Source organism: Garra rufa, chromosome 1 (genome assembly GCF_049309525.1).
Source record: "Garra rufa chromosome 1, GarRuf1.0, whole genome shotgun sequence".
In the NCBI taxonomy this organism is placed as follows: Eukaryota; Metazoa; Chordata; class Actinopteri; order Cypriniformes; family Cyprinidae; genus Garra; species Garra rufa.
In genome coordinates, this window is record NC_133361.1 from 42,427,911 (window position 1) to 42,442,974 (window position 15,064).

General features: G+C 34.4%; 1 protein-coding gene across 1 annotated transcript; it reads right to left on the reverse strand.

Annotated features, from left to right (window-relative positions):
- Positions 1 to 237: 237 nt before the first annotated feature.
- On the reverse strand, positions 238 to 14,771 carry grap2a (GRB2 related adaptor protein 2a). Its single transcript, XM_073832578.1, has 9 exons — positions 14,634 to 14,771; positions 8,024 to 8,098; positions 7,536 to 7,655; positions 4,420 to 4,511; positions 4,129 to 4,248; positions 3,176 to 3,359; positions 2,777 to 2,881; positions 1,872 to 1,970; positions 238 to 1,197 (listed from the first exon to the last, which is right to left on the reverse strand). The coding sequence occupies exons 3-9, from the start codon at positions 7,611 to 7,613 to the stop codon at positions 1,021 to 1,023; spliced, it is 855 nt and encodes a 284-aa protein (XP_073688679.1). The 5' UTR covers positions 7,614 to 7,655; positions 8,024 to 8,098; positions 14,634 to 14,771; the 3' UTR covers positions 238 to 1,020.
- Between the last annotated feature and the right edge of the window lie 293 nt (positions 14,772 to 15,064).

Here is a 15,064-nt window from a genome sequence, read left to right on the forward strand (position 1 = left end):
GCCTCAGCGCTCTATACAAAGGTTCTTGTGAATTAACATGACGACACTTGTTTAACTTCTAATACACACGGATGAAACTGTCACGGTAGTTTCCTTGACTGACGCCAACTCTTTACTTCTTTACCAAAAAAAGTAAACAAAGGAATACAACTACCTGCAAGAAAAAGCTAAAAATACTACTACTACTACTACTACTACTACTATTACTAATAATAATCATAATAAATAAACAAAAAATAAAGTTTAATCATTTATTTATTTATATTCTGTGACCATTTACCTGTAACCTTATTTCCTCCGTGGAACACGGAAAACAGAAATGAAGTCCTACAGGTTTGAAACAACACGACAGTGATTAAATGATAACAGAATTAGTTTGAACTAACCCTTTGAAAATACCACTCGACTTATATTTGAAAAGCAGAAAGGTTTATTCAAGTCCTTTACCGCTGTTATTATCATATTTGCCATCTGTATTTATTTTCCACCTTGTATAACAAAACAATAATAATACCTCTTCTGCCAGGGCCATGGCCCTATTTTGACAAATTGTCAAAAACATCTCTTAAGATTTTTAATACAAAAATTGGTACAGTAACATAAAAGCACTGCTTACTGTAACACTGTAGCTTGTGTTAGTGTGTGCTACTGAAGATTTTAAAATACAAACATGAACTGAAGGGTCATCGTATGGGCTGTGTGCTGTATAATTCAGTAATTCATACAAGGGAAATGTCTAGTCATTAGGAGAATTTGACACATAAGGAAAATGGTATAGTTCTTTCTTCGTACCATATTTGTGAGATTTACAAAAAGAACATGGTTATGTATATGAAAAAGAGAAGCAACAAGTGCTTCATGAGTCTTTTTCTCACTTCTCTAACAGTTCTGCAGCCAGTTTTATAAAAGTAATTTGAACATTATCAACCAGTCCATATATTATCGACAGGCATTTGGTAAGAGAATGATGGATTTGACTCTTAGTATAGTAAATCCACACCTCTGAGCGATCAGAAGACATCAGATCAGTTCTATGTAATTGGCAGGGAAAAGACCAGTCCTGCCGCGCAATCGACCTTTCCACCATGACGCATCAGAACGGTCCAGTACTTCAATGATGTCATTGGCACTGAAGCCCAGCTCGTCATCTTCCTCCGCTGTGAAGTCATACAATGCCTTCACCTGTATGGCAGACCTCTAAAACACACACACACACACACACACACACACACACACACACACACACACACACACACACACACACACACACACACACACACACACACACACACACACACACACACAATAAAGTGTCAGTATAGGAAAAGGTAATATCCTTCAGAACTTTTTGATATGGATAGACTACTACCAATAAATATTGGTAAATAAATAACCAATAATATAGTCATTTAAAGGTGCAGCGTGCACCTTAATGTACCATTTCTACATAAAAAATGATTAAAAAATGTTTTTTTTTAATCATCTAAAAAGTAATAAATAATAATGTGCATCGGTGTGTTTTTGCTTTTTTCTGTTTTTATTCAATTTATGAAGGTGCTGTAAACTGAATCGTTATATATTTTATTGTAATTTTACAATACTACTGTATATTGAAGATGCAGCTTAGTTTTATTGTAAAAAAAAAAAACTAATAAATTTACCATCATTAGAGATGCTGCATATCTATAGTTTTTGGCTGCATCTATTGCATCAGACACGTTTTCTTACTGACACACTCAAAAACTCAGGGTTTAAACAAAATTTAGAGTATTTTAATATTGCAAAATATTACACACATCACCATTTAAAAAAAGAAGTTCATGATATGACACTCATGAAAAAGAAGTTTATGACAGTTTGTGGTGTCGTACCGGAGCAGGCAAAGTTTCAGAGGTTCGCCGAGGGGCTGGGCTGTTCCTCCCTTGGTGTCCCACAGTGTTAGCTTTCTCCTCAACACTTCCTCTCTTACTCTGAGAAAAGAGCACAGTTTGATTTATCAATAAGTTCCTTTTTCTTGCTAAACAATTATAATAAATGTATGTATAATAAAAAAATAATAAGTAATAAATATTTAAAAATTACACTACCAGTCAAAAGTTTTTGTACATTAAGATTTGTAATGTTTTTTAAAGAAGTCTCTCCAAAGTACAGCGAAACAGTAAAACTATTAAATTACTAGTAAATTACTATTTAAAATAACTGTTTTCTATTTGACTATATTTTAAAATGTAATTTATTCCTGTGATCAAAGTGCTGAACTTTCTATTCAAAGAATCCTGAAAAAAATTCTACTTTTCAACATAATAATAATCATAATATTAAAATGATTTCTCAAGTAGTATGTGACTCGAGTAATGATGCTAAAAATTCAGCTTTGAAATCACAGGAATAAATTACATTTTTAAATATATACTAATAGAAAAGTTATTTTGAAATAGCAAAAATATTTCAGAATTTTTGTTTTTGCTGTATGTTGGATCAAATAAATGCACGCTTGGTGAGCAGAAGAGACTTCTATAAAACATTTAAAATCTTACTGTTCAAAAACATTTAGTAGTGTACATACAATACATATTTTATATTTTACGCAATATTTTATATTCAAAAGAATTACTTTTAATGTGTTTTAATAATCACTTTTCACAAGACTGTAGGAACAGTTCGAGAAACAGAGGCTAATGTACTTCAATATGAATGAAAGCTTTTTAATAATTCAGTTTTCAGTTTGAAAAGCAAGCACAGATGGGCTTGCGTTTGACTGCTGACACACTCATACCTTCTGGTTATGAGTTTGATCTGTCATGTTGCGGTGTTGCGATGAGGTTGGGGGACCGCCATAACCACCACCTGGGGAAGGTCGAACTTCTGGTTGACTTTTTATCTGAAAATGAGGACCATTTATTGATTTTATTAACATTATTCATCTCCTGTACACAAACTATCAGCTTTATCCACATTTAAAAGCCATTTTTTGAAAGAATCGACTCCTAGTGCATTGACAACTTACTTTTTACGCCAGCTGTCTCTTGAAAAACAAGAGAAATCAGCAGATAAATGAGTTCAAAGACAGTAAAAAGAAAGTTGAATGATTAAGTGTGTCTTCAAAGAGTTCTGTTATGAGTTTAAGCTTAAACAGTAAGATAGAAGATTAAGAGCAAATGTAAAGATTATTTACAGGTGTAGGTGCTCGTGGCTCATTTCCACTTCCGTCTCTAAGGAAGATCTCCCTCTGCTTGGATATGGAGGTGGTCTTGTAGAACTCCACAAGCTTGTTTAGAGAAGGGAACTTATCCGTCCACAGGTAGTACTGGCACGATTTATCCTTCATAACTTTAAAATGCTGTACATCATACTCGTGTCTGTGAGCAGATGTAAGAGATATAAACAAATGTGAGAAAATGAAACCTAACTGTTCACACTTATTGCTGTATCATGTGACAGACAGACATATAAAAAAGTATCTCACTTCTTAAAAAGCTATGCAGTCATTTAACAGAAGCTTCTAACTTATTCCTGTTTGATTACCAGCAATTGTTAATAAAGTACCATTAACAAAAGCTGCACAGCCTACTTTCTGCACTAGAGGGAACCCTCGCTCATTCTCTCTCTCTCTACTGTATGGGTGATTTATGAGAGGATGGCTGAAACAAATGGACTGTCAGACTGCTGTAATAAGATGGATGTTATTGATGCATTATTGATGGATTGTTTCCATAGGCCAGATTCAGTGTGTGTGGCCTAGATGGCTCAGGTGTGAGGTTTTATTCTATTAGGATCTTTCAAGCTCATGGCTTAAAAAAGACTGATGTGACAATTACAGATTCACAGCATTTTAAGGGTGACCTTCACAGGCCAGCTGAAATATTAACACTAGCCTAACTGTAACCATATCTCATTATTTGTTGTTTGTATATTTTGAATCCTGGTAACCAAACACTGACTTCCATTATTTGGACAATAATGTTGTACCGAACAAAGTCATACAGGTTTCAAAGGACATGATGGTCTGTGAATAATGACAGAATTTTACATTTTGGGTAAACTATGCCTTTAAACAAACATGCAGGCAAACCCGAAATCTGCAATCCTAATGTAAATCCACTAATTCCATTCTCTCATTTTTGTTACCTGACTGAGATGGAGAAGTCTCCAGGGGAACTCTGGCTCCCACGGATCAAGAAAGCACCCACCTCTCGGGACATGAGCGCCTCCTCAGCCGAGCTACGACTGGCGCTCTCTCTGAACCAGCTATAGAGGGAACGCAAATACACTTGTGTGCTTATTTAGGTCTTTTACTCTCTCTGTTTCACGTTCTCTCTTTGTCTATTTACAATAGCGCACAATATTAACTACTATACGCTCACGTTGTTTTTGCATGCGGTAAACAAACAATTATTAATACCACAAGCATGAGCTCACCTCGGCGCTTGCATGTCAACATAGTTCTTGGGTATGAAGCCCTCATGACCGTGTAGCTCTGCCTTGAACCAGTCATCTTGAGATCCTAGGATCTGTTTAGAATAATATTTGTTAAAATGAGTGTAAGCTCATTTCTTAAGTTCTCAAACAAATGGTAAATCATAATTATGAGATTACAAAGATGTAATTATGACAGAGAAAATTTTAAAAATTACAAAAACAATTTTGACAAAAGGTATAAATTATGACAAAAACATAATTTAAACACAAAAATTTTAAATTATCAGTCAAAATGATGAGACAAAAAGTCAGTTATGACTTAAAAAGTTGAAATTATGAGATGAGATCAAAAGTTCATAAAACCATTGTTACTAGCCAGCTCAGTCACAATTATGACAATAAAAAATGACTTTTTGTCATAATTAGGACTTTTTATGTTGTAATTTGACTTTTTAAATGCATAATTAGAACTTATAATTAGACTTAACTTATAATTTAAAAATTTTATGATATGCAAGCATGACTTTCAAATGGAAACTGAATTAAAAATAAAAACGTTTATTGCTACTTTTAATCTCATAAATCTGATTTGTGAAATATAAACTCACAACTGCAAGTTATACAGTCAGAATTACAAGATATAAACTCGCAATTCACAGAAATAAAGTCAGCGTGATATAAAATCACAACTGTTTGAGAAAAAAAAGTCAGCATTGTGAGATAAAAAGTCGCAATTGCGAGTTATAAAGTCAGAACTGTGACTTTATATCTCGCAATTCTAAAAAATATAGTCGCAACTGCGTGATATAAACTCGTAATTGCAAGAAAAAAGTCAGAATTGTGTAATATAAACTCACAATTCTGTGAACATATCAGTCTGTTTTTCTCCTTAGAACTGGACTTTATAATTTGCATTTGCGATTTTATATCTTACAATTCAGAGAAAAAAGTCAGAATTGCGAGTTTATATCTCGCAATTCTTATTTTATATCTTACAATTCTGACTTTATAACTCGTAATTGTGAGTTTATATCTCACAACTCTAAGGAAAAAAGTCAGAACTGTGAGTTTATATGTAAACTTGCAATTGTGAGATAAAAAGTCACAATTACCTTTTTATTTTTATAATTTATTTTTTTATTCAATAGCAAAAAACGGCCTTACATACATACAAATCAGGTATTATTAAAAATATTTTTTTTAATTAAAAAAATGTCAACAGTTGTTTATTATTTTTTAAATATTATTTTATTATATTTAAATACATAATAATTAGGTCGACTATTACATTCCTAACCATACAAATTATTTAAGGATTAAACATTAAAGGTTGTATCACGTGATACATTATCTTTGCCCAATGCTTTGACACTAGTGATAACGTAACTGCTGTAGTCAAGCGTGGTAGAGCAGCACTCAAAGTTTGTTTCGTCTTTCACCCCACTGGCTGCTAAAGCCAAAATTATTATTGGACAATTCGTCACCTTAGAATTATAAGGTTCTATCTGCATTTTGAGCACTTTTGAGATATTGAGCTTTAAAGTTTTTGCGTTCCATAGACTTCTGTATATAGAACCATTTTTGTTTTCTAAAAAAAGGCCCAAAATGTACACAGCTTACAAAAGAAACATCAAATAATGTAAATAAGTTTTCACAGAATAAGAATATGTGAATAACTCAATTTTCACAAAAATGTCAGATAAAACCTTATAATTCTAAGGCGACGAATTCGCATGACAAATGCACTGTCTGTCTTGATAGGTCCAACTTTGCACCTACATTAGTGTTTAAAAGTCTTTCAAACTTTATGAAGAGATCTTGAATGCTTCATTTTCTTAGCAGTCATGGAGCATCCCAGGAATTTTATAAACCCATGTTCACCAAGTAATTTTTTTTCTTTCCGAGATGTTTCCAAACTGGACTACAATCAAACCAAAATACATTCAAAGTTCTGTCATGAAACTCTAGATAGCACAGTCCGATAGGTCTAACTCAATCTGACTTAATGACACGACTATCACATGGTGCAGCTGATTGGTTCTTTTTGTATCAGCAGCCAATGTGCTTGCTGCTCAACATTCAAATATTAGGCTAGTGCTTGCCGTAGCAGTTTCAGCGCACTTCAGAAACCCCTCACCTTCCCCAGCTCCACCTGTATAGATCTGCTACAGAGTAACTTCATGTATGCTATGTATGGGGGTTATTTCATAGGTGACCCTGGACCACAAAACCAGTCATTAGTAGTCAAAATTATCGATTTTTCTGTTATGCCAAAAATCATTAGGATATAAAGATAATTTTCCATGAAGATATTTTGTATATTTCCTACTGTTAATAGATCAAAACTTAATTTTTGATTAGTAATATGCATTGCTAGGAACTTAATTTGGACAAATTTAAAGGCGATTTTTTTCAATATTTTTTGCAACCTCAGAATCCAGATTTTCAAATAGTTTTATCTTGGCCTATCCTAACAAACCATACATCAACTGAAAGCTTATTTATTCATATAAATCTTATGAATCTTATGGTTTTTGTGGTTCAGGGTCACACATATCTTCACCTTAGAATTATAAGGTTCTATCTGCATTTTGAGCTCTTTCGAGATACTGAGCTTCAAAGTTTTTGCATTCCATAGACTTCTGTAGATAGAACCATTTTTGTTTTTCAAAAAAAAAAGGCCCAAAATGTACACAGCTTACAAAAGAAACATCAAATAATGTAAATAAGTTGTCAAAGAATAAGAATATGTGAATAACTCAATTTTGACAAAAATGTCAGATAAAACCTTATAATTCTAAGGTGACGATATGTTATATGTGCAGCAGCAGTATTTCTTACATGCTCACAGCAGTATGTTGTGGAAGTATTGGCAATAGCAAGTAGCAGCGTAGCAGAACTATTCCACTAAGACCAAACACATTAACATTATCATGTTCATTACCATGCTAACCCTCTGAGAGAATGGGTTAGATAGAAATGTTTTCACCATTTCCTCTGTTCAATTTCCGTTTTTTTGCCAGCATCTGTAGCGCTTTTCATGTGGCGGTCAAGTGGTGTTTGAAAGCCCTCAAAGCAAAGTAAGCATTTGTGCATTCAAGGACCCCATCACTCACCTTCAAAATGTCTCCTTTCCGGAAGCTGAGCTCATCTTCTGCCGTGCCATTGAAGTCATACTTTCCTCTGGCCTCCATGGTGAAATACTGAGAGGTTGAACGGAGGGGAGGGTCTACAAGCTGCCAAAAATGGGAAGAGATATAGAAAGGTTACAGTTTTGAGAAACCTGGGTGATAAAATGAAGAAAATGAAGAGTAAATGTGTTAACCTCAGGCCTGTGAAAGACCAGAGAGGTCAAACACCTGCTGATGTTCTAGCTAAGCAAAAGCGTGCAACTGTGGTTAGCAGGCTACTGACAGTAGATTGCAGTGCAAAAGTGTGCCTTTATTAAAGTGGAGCAAGTTGGTTAAAAAAAAGGCCACTTAACACTTTTCCTGTTTTAAGTTTGACCACTCACACACACACAAAAAGTTTTAATGGGTGAAAAAATAAAGAATTAAACAAAGTAGGCCAATTAATAATTGTGAATGAAGAGGTCACATCTTACTATAATACACTGTCTGTGATCTGAGGATGTTGAGACACTTGGTTAATTGGTTTCAAGAGGCCATCACAGCTCCACCTAAAGAAAAAGAAAAAAGACAGAAAAAGGTGAAAATGAACAAACTAAAATAAATGGAAAACCATAGATGTAGTCCATATGAATGCGCCCAGGTTTTCATCTTCTTTAGCTTTTCTTGCAGAGTGCTAATGCCTTAAGTCTTTCTATCCTAAACACAAAACTCCCCTGTTATCTTTGCGATGGGTAAATGGAAGTTATTCTTTAAGAGAATGTTTTTAACCATGTTGGTAGAGGATCTTTTCAACCAGATTGGTTGAGAAGTTTAAAGGCCCTCTCTGTTCTCCTCTGAATTGGGCTTTTCAGAGTGAAGAGGAAAGAAAGGGATGCTGGTAATCAGGATCAGGAGAAAAGAGAGCTGTACAAACAGCAGCAGAGGAAATGCAGATTAAATTACATTTAATTACTACAGTATGATGCATGTCCTTGCCCATCCTCCATTTGAGATGGTGGGTGTACAAGTGTACAAAACACGTGGGAAAAAAAAAGAAAACTGGCTTTGGCTCCTTATAAGAGGAACTTTGCAGAAGTAAACAAAATTTTAACGCTTAGTTGAACAAAGGTTCACGGGTGATGTTTGAAGCCTCCTATCTAGGTCATACAATTACTTTGTGGGGCCAAAATTAAAATCGTTTTTCACTAATAATCATCTAATCTGCTGCAGCTCTCTCACAAGCAATATGGACTATTGTTCTGGTACTTTTATTGACTTTTTTGTCATTTTCAGCTCTGATCTTCATCCGTTTTCAAAGTATGAAGAGCTGCAGAGTGAATAGTCTGACTTTTGTTTTAAATGGTTCACTAAACTGTTATTTTAAGGTGGACTATTCTAAGAAAATGCTTTTTATTTAACAAAGGGGGACACCTTTTAGCAACACAACTACAATCAAACCTAAAAAAAATTCAGACACCATTATTTTTTATATTTTTTTAATACTGCGTGCAGAACACTATAGTTCATTTACGTCAATGAGGATAGCAAAATAAAGTAAACTGTGACATATACACAAAAAATCTTCATACTACCAGTAAACTGATACAAATTTGGGACCAAAAATTTGATTTGACACTTTGACTTGACCATGTTTTGTAAAACACCTTTCTATCACAGTTATCTGGCATTATTAAGATGATTTGGTTCTGACACATTTTAACTCGAGTTCTTGTCATATTTTATTACCATTTTATAAACTATAGTGAATAAACTGATAATGTGAGAAATATAGAAGGTGTCTGAATACATTTTGGTTTGACTGTATAACGTACCAAGATATCAAAAGGACAAATGGGTCTTACATAGAAACCAACCATACGCAAGACTGTAAGACACAGACACCTTAAATCTTCTTATGGATCACATTATGAAAATCTTAACATTTTTTAAAAAATCCAGGGTTTTCTATAAAATACAATCTGTCTGACCTAAAACACATCACCACAAAACACATTACTCCTACATGGACATCTGTGAACAGCAGGGGACATTTTATCCAAAATTTCATAAGGATATATCACACTTTTTTGCTCACTGAAGTCTTGTAAGTAAAAATGAAATATGACTGTTTTTTTGTACAAAGCTGTAATGTACAAAATCCAAACAGTACTGTATTTGCACCTAAAATATTTACCCCATAATGGTACATTGTCACGATGTAGGCAGGAACACACGAACAACGACGTAGTAAAAGAAGAATATTTAATAAATCCAACAGAATACAAGCAGACACAGGAACAGCAGGGTAAGACATCCATATAACATAAAAGACCGACAAGAATACAGGGGAAAGCACACACCTTATATACACAGACTGATTAAACATCCAGGTGGAGACAATGAAGGAGGAACCAAACACACACTGAACTGCGGGGGAGAATGGGAGAAACCAACATGAAAGTCCGGGGATGTGACATACATATTAGTATTTTCCACTCTTCTCTTTATCTATGAAATTTAACAGTGCATTTTCACTTCTGTGCTTTTAAGAAACACCCATTTCACACATGAAATCAACAACCCAGGCATCACTGAAGAGTAAATATGGACATGCATTCATCTCTTTTATAAACAGAAATGTTTGCTACGTTTTCATTCCGTACATAAAGCTCTTTTATGACAAAAGACGATGGACAATTTGATTCCTCATAATATGAAGGTTATTTCCCTACAGAACTGCTTATGATAATGATCTGCATCTAACATTATGCGGCATCTCCCTCTTTCTTTCCAGTAAACACAGGCATTGAGAAAGTTTATTCTCTCAAGCTATTATTGCTTTAAATAATTTAGAAGAGTACTGTATCGCTGTATGTGATATTGTCTCATAATTGGCAAAGATGTTTGAGCCCTGTGTCGGTACCAAAGATAATGAAGCTGATGTATTTTATTTTATTTTTTTTATGAAAGACAGTGCATTCTTTTAAAGAAACGCATGCCTCTTGAATTAGATTATCTATGATATTTATGGTTCTTCTGTAATGCTGTGGTACTAATTATTACCATACTATTTATTTTCGCATCAATATTTTGGTCAATATTTAGATCAGGTAAATTTGAAAACGTAATTATGAAACACTCGTTTAGTACGGATACGTTTTAAGGATGAGAACATTCTAGAAATTTCTGTTTTTCAGGAACATTCCAGAACAAGTCTAGTCATAAAAGACAAAAATTATCCAACGTACACTTCTGAAGTTCTGGATGACACAATTTTTTGGTAACTGTTTATGTTAAACTGTTGTTAGCTCAGTATTGCTCAGTATGCTAAATACAAAACTCAAAAATACACTCAAAACTCAAAATATGTTGACAATTTATACAAGCTTGCATGCATAAATTGTCAACATATTTTGAGTTTTGAGTTTATTTTTGAGTTTCGTATTCAGCATGTCAAACTCCACAAATAAACGTTAAAAATAAAAGTGAAACAAAACTTTTATTAAAAAAAAAAAAAATTGTTTCATAGCATAATTCAATCAGTTATATCTCATGTAATATTTTTGGGCTCATATTGAACATGCTGTTTTAGGCTATCCATGTGTTAGTTTGCAGTGTCCTACTCCGAAATGTCATCTATTTCAATTTGTCACCTCTAGATTACGCTGAGCCACACTCTGAGACATGGATTTGAAGTCGTCTGTCCCTTCCTCTCCCCTCTGGCCTTGTGAAAAACCATTTCTCAGATGAGCAGCGATTAGATGTGAGAGCTGATCTGTCAGTCATGTTAATGTACTCTGTCAGTTCCACAGTGCTCAGTTATCTTTGCCTAAACTGAGCTCCAGTTGTACCGGAGACGGGCACAGAGGAGACCAAATGATGCATGTTCAAAAAACCACAACTTTAAAATTAAACAAAGTGCAAAATCAGCCACATATGATAATTGGAACAGGCCCGGCTCCACGGGGGGGCCAGGGTGGGCCTGGCCCACCCAATCAGAAGCTTGGCCCACCCGAACACCACACTGAAAGGCCAATCACAAAATTGGCGCGACATTTAGTTGAGCTCCATATTTTTTTCTTATCTGCGCACTCGCAAATATTCTAATATTGTATATAATTTTCGCACATTCAATATGCAGTGTATAGAAATCGCTTTTAAATGAGTGTTCACGGTGTTTACTTTTACTTTCAATTTTGCGATAACGCACACTCTGTGTAGCGGGAGCAGCACATCTTATAACAGATATTTGTCGGTGAGTACAAGATTGCAGCAAATCCTCCAGTCTATTTTTGGCATTTGTCATCTCTCCTTACTTTTGACCTGTGATCAGTCAAATCTAAAGGTCATTGTACACTGAGTCTGATTTTCGTATGCGTTTTTTTAGTTTTCTTATATTCGCCATCCTTATCAAAATGTTTGTTATGGATGCAAAAATGCAGAAAATCAAACACGATCCAAATTTTTTTTATGACGGACGAAAGTTTCAGAGGCAGTGTGTAAACTCGATTAACATAACCTGTATTTTTTTATTAACGTGCAAAAATCTCGTACGAAAATTTTGTACCCATGTGTGCAATGACATTAACTCCAGCAGCTCGTGTTGGATGCAGGGTTGCCAAGTCCGCGTTTTTACCCACAGAATTGGTCTACTTTTAAACTGTTGCCATGGGTTGATTTCCACCAGTTATTTAAAGGTTTTTAAATATTGCAGAAATTAAATTTCAATAAAATGCCTGTATTTAAATATTTTGCATGCTACCTATGATAAAACAGTGCTGGATATTAGGTTTTGTGAAGGCTACTGGTAGGAAGCCTTTGAGCTGTGCTTATGATCAATGTGCACAACTGTAAAATGTGTATTTTAGATATGGAAATGAAGTATATAAGTTTTGATATTTGGGATATGGTCAGTGTGCTATTTTAGGTTGTTCTTGACTGGCAATTGGGCTAGTTATGTCAAATAGACCTGATAACCCTGTTGTCAGATTCTTTCAGTTTAGAATTGTAGCTTACATTTTCCAACTGCAGTAAATTATTTTTATTTCTATAAAAATGCAAAATGACAGTGAAGGTGCTGCAGCGGTGGTCGAGTAATGTAATCAGCAATCAGCATAGAACCAAAGACAGTGTAACACCAACTACCCCAAATGGAAAAAAAATGTGCACTTCCATAATGCACTTAAATAATACTTACTCTGTTTTCACACAGTAATTTTATACTTAATTTACAAAAAATTATTTAGTACTTCTTAAGATAATAGTGTATAGTGTACTATAGTGTACTAATCTATAGTGTACTAAATTTTGAGACAATAATTTTTTGAACTAAAATATGCTTTTACCTCTCTTTAAAATAATAAAATAATGTAACAAACATTAACAAATTAACAAAAGTACAAATGGTCAAAAGTTTTTGCTTCTACTGAAGCTTAAGATTCTCTTTGGATTGTTCTAAAATCATGTTCAGATTTAATAATCAGGTTTATTGAATTCATGCTGCTGTCATTAAAGCAAAAGAGGTATGAATCAAATACTAAGAAATTCCGAGACTCACTGAAATTCACATTTGCACACTGTTTCTTGCTGATATAATTAAATGATTAAATAATCCTTTAGATTGTCAGTACTACTGTTGAACCTGTCACACTTCATTTGCCATTCAGATCTGCACTCCCTAGCATACTCTGTCAAACAGCATCTGTAATATCAAGATAACAAGGCTAAAACAATGTTAACGTATAAATAAACCCAAATGCAAATGAAAACACTGCATTTTGCCATTATCTGCTGGAAACTTATCTCCTGTTTTTTCGTTCTTAACCTTGAAATACAGGTCTCAGGGTTCATGCAAACATGACTGGAACAGTACAGGCAGGCATTACAAGGAAGAAAGACCAAACAAAAAAGCCATTTAAAGACTGAAAGCTGATTTGACTGCTGTGACAGAGGAAGTTGTTTAATGAATAAACACTGAGCTTCAGTCTCATTCCCTCGATAGATGATCTCTTTGTGTTACGTGCTATTATGCCAAGGCCCAGCGCTTTTAGACTTTGCGAATACGCTTTGGGAAGGACTGCGCAGTTTTACAACTGGACACAGAGTATGTACAAGTAAATTTAAGAGCTTTTATTGTTAGAAATAGGAAAACTGCAGCGGAAAAGGGCCTTGTAGGCTATATATTCTATATGAGTTCTACATTCCCTTGTTTGGATGATATATGTGACCCTGGATCACAAAACCAGTATTAAGTAGCAATAGCCAACAATGCATTGTATGGATCAAAATGACCATTTTTTTTATACCAAAAATCATCATGATATTAATTATATAAATATATATAAATTAAGATACTTTGTAAATCTCATACCGCAAATATATCAAAACCCTAATTTTAGATTAGTAATATGCATTGCTAAGAACTTCATTTGGACAACTTTAAAGGTGATTTTCTCAATATTTCGATTTTTTTGCCCCCTCAGATTTTCAAATAGTTTTATCTTGGACAAATATTGTCCTATCCTAACAAACCATACATCAGCGGAAAGCTTATTTATGTATAAACCTCAATTTAAAAAAAATGTCCCTTTTGACTAGTTTTGTGGTCTAGGATCACATATATGTGTGTGTTTGGACAGACCCACTTCTTTAATTCCTTAATATTAAGTTACAGTTTTTTTTTTCCATAACAGTAGCTCATTTTACTGCTAGAATAATAGCAAATCTATAAAACAACACACTTGGAAGTATGGGGATTAAGTAGTGAGCAAAAACTTTGTATTTCACATCATATATTTTAGCTATTTTCCAAAAGTATTAGAGTTTCCAGTACACTGCATTAATATTTAATGTTAATTTCATACAATACGTGCGCACACTTGTTTACAAAACTAATTTTATGCAATTAAGCAGTTATCTGATGCTTCACATGTCTTTAAACCAACCGTTCAGTGCCATGAGAAAGCTTCAAGACCAGAAGCGAACAGTTCAAACGAGCATCTGTGTGTCAGCGCTCAAGCAGTGTTGCAACTGTCAAACTTCACACATCTATTTCTGGTCGTGGCAACTTTCAAATAAAACTAGAGGCAAATCACATTACTTTACCGTAGTCTCGCTAGTTTCACTGTCCGGCAACGAAGACAAACGACAAACCACCTGCAGCAGAACTGTCACCTCAGCGTCTCACAAATTGTCCAATACTCAACTGCTAATCCGCTACCTGCATGCGCGTACCCGCGTCACCGAGTCTCGAAGCTCTGCATGGCACACCATGCACTCTCGAGAATGAGCGGAACCTTTGTCTCCGCCCCTTGAAAAAGGCAAAGTTACAGAACTCTCTATCACTGTGTGAAACATTAAATGACTTTCAGTAGGAACCACATTATCTAGTTGATATTTAAACAGAAAACAAAAAATATGGTCACTGTCCAAAACTTACAATTGAATGTAAAGGAATGTAAAGCTATTATTTTGATATATAACAAATATCTAACTAGTGTGTATATAGCCTAATATGCAATATCCTATGTTGATTT